The 8,773-nt window shown below is 43.9% G+C and overlaps 1 protein-coding gene across 1 annotated transcript in view; it reads left to right on the plus strand.

Moving 5' to 3' along the window:
- Window positions 1-8,301: 8,301 nt before the first annotated feature.
- LOC139561650 (histone H2AX-like) overlaps window positions 8,302-8,773 on the plus strand; it is a 58,549-nt gene continuing 58,077 nt past the window's right edge. The window contains exon 1 of the mRNA XM_071378894.1: window positions 8,302-8,684. Within this exon, the coding sequence (XP_071234995.1) occupies window positions 8,302-8,684 (383 nt within the window). The remainder of the gene's footprint in view (window positions 8,685-8,773) is intronic.

Below are 8,773 nucleotides of genomic sequence, written 5' to 3' on the forward strand. Positions count from 1 at the left end.
ATTCGACATGGTTGGATCTTTTTGTGTCTGTAAAATTAATAATGCAAGAAACGGTGGTGGACACACCTTTATACGCAAATATTGATATAATAAGCATCATATCGAAGTAAACTTGGAGTCAAATCAAAACGAATCAATGTTATTTGTCACATGCGTGGAATAGGTGTAGACCTTACCGTGAATGACTTACTTACAAGCCCTTAACCAACAATGCAGTTCAATAAATATTTACTAAATAAACTAAAGTAAAAAACAAAAACAATAACGAGGCTATATACAAGGGGTACCGGTACCAAGTCAATGTGTGGGGGTACAGGTTAGTCGAGGTAATGTGTACATGTAGGTAGAAGTAAAGTGACTATGCATAGATAATAAACAGCAAGTAGCAGCAGTGTAAAAACAAAGGGGGGTCAATGTAATAGTCTGGGTAGCCATTTGATTAATTGGTCAGCAGTCTTATGGCTTGGGGGTAGAAGCTGTTGAGAAGCCAATTGAACCTAGACTAGGCGCTCCGGTACCGCTTGCCGTGCGGTAGCAGAGAGAACAGTCAATGACTTGGGTGACTGGAGTCTTTGACCATTTTTTGGGCCTTCCTCTGACAACGCCTAGTATATAGGTCCTGGATAGCAGGAAGCTTGTTCCCAGTGATGTACTGGGCCGTACGCAGTACACTCTGTAGCGCCTTATGGTCAGATGCCTAGCAGTTGCCATACCAAGCGGTGATGCAACCGGTCAGGATGATCTCAATGGTGCAGCTGTGAACTTTTTTGAGGATCTGGGGAACCATGCCAAATATTTTCGGTGTCCTGGGGGGGAAAAGGTGTTGTCGTGCCCTGTCTTGGTGTGTTTGTTGGTGATAGTTTGTTGGTGATGTGGGCACCAAGGAACTTAACTCTCGACCCGCTCCACTACAGCCCTGTCGATGTTAATGGGGGCCTGTTCGGCACTCCTTTTCCTATGGTCCATAGTTTCTTGGGTACAGGAACAATGGTGGACATCTTGAAGCAAGTGGGGACAGCACACTGGGATAGGGAGAGATTTAATATATCCGTAAACACTCCAGCCAGCTGGTCTGCGCATGCTTTGAGGACAGGCAAAGGTTTATGGTTGAAGGTGTTTCACAAATGCAGTGAGGTTTCAGACCTCTCCAGCTACTTTAACTATTCAAAGCGTACAGCGACACATTTAACTACTTTTTAAAGCTGCCCCATTAACTTTTGGTTGATTTAGCGAATTCCCTGTTTGAGTGTGTGTGCCCTCTCTCCGAGGCTCCGGGTGGAGGACCATTTTTGATACAGGTGGGAAACTGTTGAGTGTGAAAAACCCGCCAGCATTGTAGTTCTTGACACAAACCGGTGTGCATGGCACCTACTATCATACCCCCGTTCAAAGGCACTTAAATCTTTTGTCTTTCCCATTCACCCTCTGAATGGCACACATACGCAATCCGTGTCTCAATTGTCTCAAAAATTCCTTCTTTAACTTGTCTCCTCCCCTTCATCTACACTGATTGAAGTGGATTTAACAAGTGACATCAATAAGGGATCATAACTTTCACCTGGTTTCACATGGTCAGATTATGTCATGGAAAGAGCAGGTTTCCTTAATGCTTTGAACACTCAGTGTATGTCGCCTTTTGAACATGATCCATCGACCTGCCCAATTGTTGCCCAAGTCCCGCATTTGGGCTTTTTAGATGTGGTCATCCTAGTTGTAAATCCAGCACATATTGAATGTTGAGATTGCTGAAAGATACTGCATGGTTGATTTCTGTACGACGTTTAGGCCTACCAGTGCTGTAGTCAAGTGGAGCTGTTTTGTTAAAAGCTCATTTTGTCCTATGCCTAATCGTCATGATGAAGGAGTGTAGAACACCTCTCATTGAGCTGCTACAGAACTAATGAAATATGGGATCTGATGAGAAGTATTGATTTTGATGTATGTATAAATGCCAAGAATGTCTTTCATGGTGTCTTCCATACAGACATGGATGACAATACTAAAGATCTATGGTGGGCAATAATGTGCAATGTGAACAATAAGAGTTGGAAGACAAGATGTTTGACTATAAAACAACTTTTTGAAGAAAGCTGGACTCCAAAAAACAGTAGTCCTACAAAAACCTCCATGGACACTATTAAATATGAAACCATGTTATGTAGCCTGATAATGAACCCTTTTATTGATGTGAAAGCTGATTTGTATTTATATATGATCTAACCTATTATTATTTTATGCAAGGGGTGGAATGTTAGCTAAAGAGACTGGTACTTAGACTGGAAGGCAGTCGGGAGTAGTCAAGACCAGGTGGGACCAATCTAGTCGATGAGAGGGCCACAGGCACAATGTCACTGAATGTCACTTGTCATATCCATCATTAGTCATATCTTGTGGATATATTTTTTGTCAATAAAGAACTGAACTGGGCTTTGCTTGTCATGTCATATCAATTTAGTGTCACCTACAAGGACGTATGTTACTGTTAGTTATGGGGAAGGGAGGGATATAACGGTATAACAAAAGAGAAACAGGTAATGATGCATTTTCCAGCACTGATTCAGTATTAATACATAGAAACTACCATCTCCGTTTCCAGGTAACACACCATGGGATGTTAGGGATATCAGGAAAGGATTGGGGGTTAACAACATGGTAACTACTGATGGTAACTAGTGGTCATTACTAGCTAATTACCTGATAAATACATAGTTATTACCATCTTATATTACCCGGTTATCACTGAACTGGAAACATAAAAAGTCTAAGCTTTTTGGGTAAAACACTGGGATAAATCCTGTATGGAAATGCCTCCCACAAGAGTAGTAGTGCTGATCTAGGGTCAGGTCCCACCAGTCAATATAATTGTATTCCTCATGATCTAAAAACTGAACCTAGATCAGTTTGATTTGACAAATTGACTGTAGCCCCCCGGCACAGGTCCCACTATTGCAGAATAATTTGCTGGGGACTGAGACATGGGGGTTGGGAGACACTGTGGCCTCGTCCAATGTCACCCCTGGACAGGACCAGCCAGGAAGGAGCTTACCCAACCACTCTAAGGCAGTGGTTGTGTGGCAGGCAAAGGCAGAGGTGTGCTGAGTGGCACAACATTATTTTAATGAGAATTCAGTCCACTTGACAATTTAACAAAAATAAATATTCTTCATGCTGATGATTTGTACAACTTGAGACAGATAGCAATACAATAGAAATTCATTAAAAACATAAGATGGAACGTAACAGAGATACAGACAGTGGTGGGAAAAAGAACCCAATTGTCATACTTGACTAAAAGTAAAGATACCTTCATAGAAAATTACTCAAGTAAAAGTGAAAGTCACCCAGAAAAATACTACTTGAGTAAAAGTCTAAAAGTATTTGGTTTTAAATATAGTTAAGTATCAAAAGTAAATGTAATTGCAAAAAATGTACTTATGTATCAAAAGTAAAAGTATAAATAATAAAAAAAAATTGCTTATAATAAGAGGATCAGACAGCACAATTTTCTTGCTTTTTTATTTATGGACAGCCAGGGGCACACTACAACACGCGGACATAATTTACAAATGAAGCATAGTGAGTCCTCTAGATCAGAGGCAGTAGGGACGACCAGGGATGTTCTCATGATAAGTGTGTGAATTGGACCTCTTTCCTGTCTTGCTAAGCATAAAATATGTAACAAGTACTTTCACGTGTCAGGAAAAATAAATTGAGTATAAAGTACATAATTTTCTTCAGGAAGGTAGTGAAGTAAAAGTAGTCAAAATATAAATACTAAAGTAAAGTACAGATGCCTAAAAAAACGACTTAAGTATTACTTAAAAAAATGTTTGCTTAAACAGCTATATCTCCTGATTGGTAGAATATATCTCTATTCTGATTGCTGACTTGTAGAGAAGAGAAGTAGACTAAGATGTCATACGCTCCAAGTATTAGTCCAAGTTGTTGGGAAAGTGGTCAAAACAGCGGTTGTTTCTAAAAGAGGGTAAGAAACCATGGTCTACTTGTCTACCATTCAAATCTGAAATCAGAACAGAAATATCTACTGTCATTCAAGAGGTATCACTGTTTCAGTAACTGCATCAGCTACTTTCATTAAGCTAATTTCCCACTGTTGAATTAAATGGCATTAAACATTCAGAAATGTCAAATTATAGCACTTCCAGGGGTGAAAGTAAGGCGGTCCGGTCCGGTCTGGCATCCCGACAAAATAAATAGTTGTGGTACACCATACTGGTAAAACATGAGCCTATCACAATAATGAAAACAAAACGTCAACACAACTGTAGGCTGTTACACCATTATAATTGCCGCCAGTCAGACAATTGAGCGAATGGACTTGAAAACCAGTGGTATAGCCTACGCTCCAACATGTGATGTTGTTCTACAAGAACATTTTTCAAGGCAGAGATGAATGGCTGAGATGTGCGTGGACTGCAGTGGACGCATAAATTCTGGCCTAATGACAATCGCCAAATGTCATTAACTTTTTGGTGTTTTGTGTAACAGATATATCTTCCCATTCACCACTGTTTGGAGGCTGGAAATACATGTACTGTATGTTGGTAGTGGATGAACGTGTGTAGGTAGCCTAGTAAAAGAGCCCTTTGAAGTGATTGTTTGACTAGTGCGTGCACACATAGGAGGTCCCATACCGGGAAGTAATTAATTCTACTTTCACCCCTGATCACTTCATAATTAAATGAGACAATTAGTAAACAATGAGACTTTTGACACATGTAAATCAAGTCTTATTTGCATGTGCTCCAATGTCAACATTGTTGTTGGTTGCCCAGTCATTGAGGGTATTCACAAATCACAAAGTAGCATGACAACATGACAAAAAACAGACACAGTATCAAATCAAATCACATTTTATTTGTCACATACACATGGTTAGCAGATGTTAATAATGCGAGTGTAGCGAAATGCTTGTGCTTCTAGTTCCGACAATGCAGTAATAACCAACGAGTAATCTAACCTAACAATTCCACAACTACTACCTTATACACACAAGTGTAAATAAATAATATGTACATAAAGATATATGAATGAGTGATGGTACAGAACGGCATAGGCAAGATGCAGTAAATGGTATAGAGTATAGTATATACATCTGAGATGAGTAATGTAGGGTATATAAACATAAAGTGGCATAGTTTAAAGTGGCTAGTGATACATGTATTACATAAAGATGGCAAGATGCAGTAGATGATACAGAGTACAGTATATACATATACATTATATTAAGTGGCATTGTTTAAAGTGGCTAGTGATACATTTTTTATCAATTTCCATCAATTCCATTATTAAAGTGAGCTGGAGTTGAGTCAGTATGTTGGCAGCAGCCACTCGATGTTAGTGGTGGCTGTTTAACAGTCCGATGGCCTTGAGATAGAAGCTGTTTTTCAGTCTCTCGGTCCCTGCTTTGATGCACCTGTACTGACCTCGCCTTCTGGATGATAGCGGGGTGAACAAGCAGTGGCTCGGGTGGTTGTTGTCCTTGATGATCTTTATGGCCTTCCTGTGACATCGGGTGGTGTAGGTGTCCTGGAGGGCAGGTAGTTTGCCCCCGGTGATGCGTTGTGCAGACCTCACTACCCTCTGGAGAGCCTTACGGTTGTGGGCGGAGCAGTTGCCATACCAGGCGGTGATACAGCCCGACAGGATGCTCTTGATTGTGCATCTGTAGAAGTTTGTGAGTGCTTTTGGTGACAAGCCAAATTTCTTCAGCCTCCTGAGGTTGAAGAGGCGCTGCTGCGCCTTCTTCACAACGCTGTCTGTGTGGGTGGACCAATTCAGTTTGTCCGTGATGTGTAGCCGAGGAACTTAAAACTTACTACCCTCTCCACTACTGTCCCGTCGATGTGGATAGGGGGGTGCTCCCTCTGCTGTTTCCTGAAGTCCACAATCATCTCCTTTGTTTTGTTGACGTTGAGTGTGAGGTTATTTTCCTGACACCACACTCCGAGGGCCCTCACCTCCTGCCTGTAGGCCGTCTCATCGTTGTTGGTAATCAAGCCTACCACTGTAGTGTCGTCCGCAAACTTGATGATTGAGTTGGAGGCATGCATGGCCACGCAGTCGTGGGTGAACAGGGAGTACAGGACAGGGCTGTGAAGTACCCTTGTGGGGCCCCAGTGTTGAGGATCAGCGGGGTGGAGATGTTGTTACCTACCCTCACCACCTGGGGACGGCCCGTCATGAAGTCCAGGACCCAGTTGCACAGGGCGGGGTCGAGACCCAGGGTCTCGAGCTTGATGACGAGTTTGGAGGGTACTATGGTGTTAAATGCTGAGCTGTAATCGATGAACAGCATTCTCACATAGGTATTCCTCTTGTCCAGATGGGTTAGGGCAGTGTGCAGTGTGGTTGTGATTGCGTCGTCTGTGGATCTATTGGGGCGGTAAGCAAATTGGAGTGGGTCTAGGGTGTCAGGTAGGGTGGAGGTGATATGGTCCTTGACTAGTCTCTCAAAGCACTTCATGATGACGGAAGTGAGTGCTACGGGGCGGTAGTCGTTTAGCTCAGTTACCTTAGCTTTCTTAGGAACAGGAACAATGGTGGCCCTCTTGAAGCATGTGGGAACAGCAGACTGGGATAAGGGTTGATTGAATATGTCCGTAAACACACCAGCCAGCTGGTCTGCGCATGCTCTGAGGATGCGGCTGGGGATGCCGTCCGGGCCTGCAGCCTTGCGAGGGTTAACACATTTAAATGTTTTACTCACGTCGGCTGCAGTGAAGGAGAGTCCGCACTGTATTGTCCTCAAAGCGAGCAAATTTAGTCTGTCTGGGAGCAAGACATCCTGGTCCGCAATGGGGCTGGTTTTCTTTTTGTAATCCGTGATTGACTGTAGACCCTGCCATATACCTCTTGTGTCTGAGCCGTTGAATTGCAACTCTACTTTGTCTCTATACTGACGCTTAGCTTGTTTGATTGCCTTGCGGAGGGAATAGCTACACTGTTTTGTATTCGGTCATGTTTCCGGTCACCTTGCCCTGGTTAAAAGCAGTGGTTCGCGCTTTCAGTTTCGCGCGAATGCTGCCATCAATCCACAGTTTCTGGTTTGGGAATGTTTTAATAGTTGTTGTGGGTACGACCTCGCCAATGCACTTTCTAATGAACTCGCTCACCGAATCAGCGTATTCGTCAATGTTGTTGTTGTTGAACATATCCCAATCCACGTGATCGAAGCAGTCTTGAAGCGTGGAATCAGATTGGTCGGACCAGCGTTGAACAGACCTGAGCGAGGGAGCTTCTTGTTTTAGTTTCTGTCTGTAGGCGGGAAGCAACAAAATGGAGTCGTGGTCAGCTTTTCCGAAAGGAGAGCGGGGGAGGGCCTTATATGCGTCGTGGAAGTTAGAATAACAATGATCCAGGGTTTTACCAGCCCTGGTTGAGCAATCGATATGCTGATAGAATTTAGGGAGTCTTGTTTTCAGATAAGCCTTGTTAAAATCCCAAGCTACAATGAATGCAGCCTCAGGATATGTGGTTTCCAGTTTACATAGAGTCAAATGAAATTCGTTCAGGGCCATCGATATGTCTGCTTGAGGGGGAATATATACGGCTGTTATTATAATCGAAGAGAATTCCCTTGGTAGATAATGCGGTCAACATTTGATTGTGAGGAATTCTAAGTTAGGTGAGCAGAAGGACTTGAGTTCCTGTATGTTGTTATGATCACACCACGTCTCGTTAATCATAAGGCATACCCCCCCGCCCCTCTTCTTACCAGAAAGATGTTTTTGTCGGCGCGATGCGTAAAGAAACCAGCTGGCTGCACCGACTCCGATAGCGTCTCTCGAGTGAGCCATGTTTCCGTGAAACAAAGAACGTTACAGTCTCTGATGTCTCTCTGGAAGGCAACCCTTGCTCGGATTTCATCAACCTTGTTGTCAAGAGACTGGACATCGGCGAGTAGTATGCTAGGGAGTGGTGCGCAATGTGCACGTCTCCGGAGCCTGACCAGAAGACCGCTTCGTTTTCCCCTTTTACGGCGACGTTGTTTAGGTTCGCCGGCTGGGATCAGATCCATTGTCCTGGGTCAAAACACTGGATCCGCTTCGGGAAAGTCATATTCCTGGTCGTAATGATGGTGAGTTGACGTTGCTCTTATATTCAGTAGTTCCTCCTGACTGTATGTGATAAAACCTAAGATTACCTGGGGTACCAATGTAAGAAATAACACGTAAAAAAACAAAATACTGCATAGTTTCCTAGGAACGCGAAGCGAGGCGGCCATCTCTGTTGGCGCCGGAAGTAGAATACTTTCTGTGACATACTGAAGCTACCAATATGAGCGGAAGAGGCAAAACCAGAGGCAAGGCCAGGGCGAAGGCAAAGACACGTTCTTCCCGTGCCGGACTCCAGTTCCCCGTGGGCCGTGTGCACAGGCTGCTGCGCAAAGGCAACTACGGCGAGCGTGTGGGCGCTGGCGCACCAGTGTACCTGGCCGCAGTGCTCGAGTACCTGACTGCTGAGATCCTGGAGTTGGCCGGCAACGCTGCCCGTGACAACAAGAAGACTCGTATCATCCCCCGTCACCTGCAGCTGGCCGTCCGTGACGACGAGGAGCTGAACAAACTGCTTGGCGGCGTGACCATCGCTCAGAGTGGTGTGCTGCCCAACATCCAGGCAGTGCTGCTCCCCAAGAAGACTGAGAAGGCCGTCAAAGCCAAGTAAAATCGCTACTGCGGCTGCAACTTGACTACACAGTATTTACATAGCAGTCAGGGCAAATACTGTATATACTGTAGCAGCATCTAAG

Source organism: Salvelinus alpinus, chromosome 31 (assembly GCF_045679555.1).
Source record: "Salvelinus alpinus chromosome 31, SLU_Salpinus.1, whole genome shotgun sequence".
Classification (NCBI taxonomy): domain Eukaryota; kingdom Metazoa; phylum Chordata; class Actinopteri; order Salmoniformes; family Salmonidae; genus Salvelinus; species Salvelinus alpinus.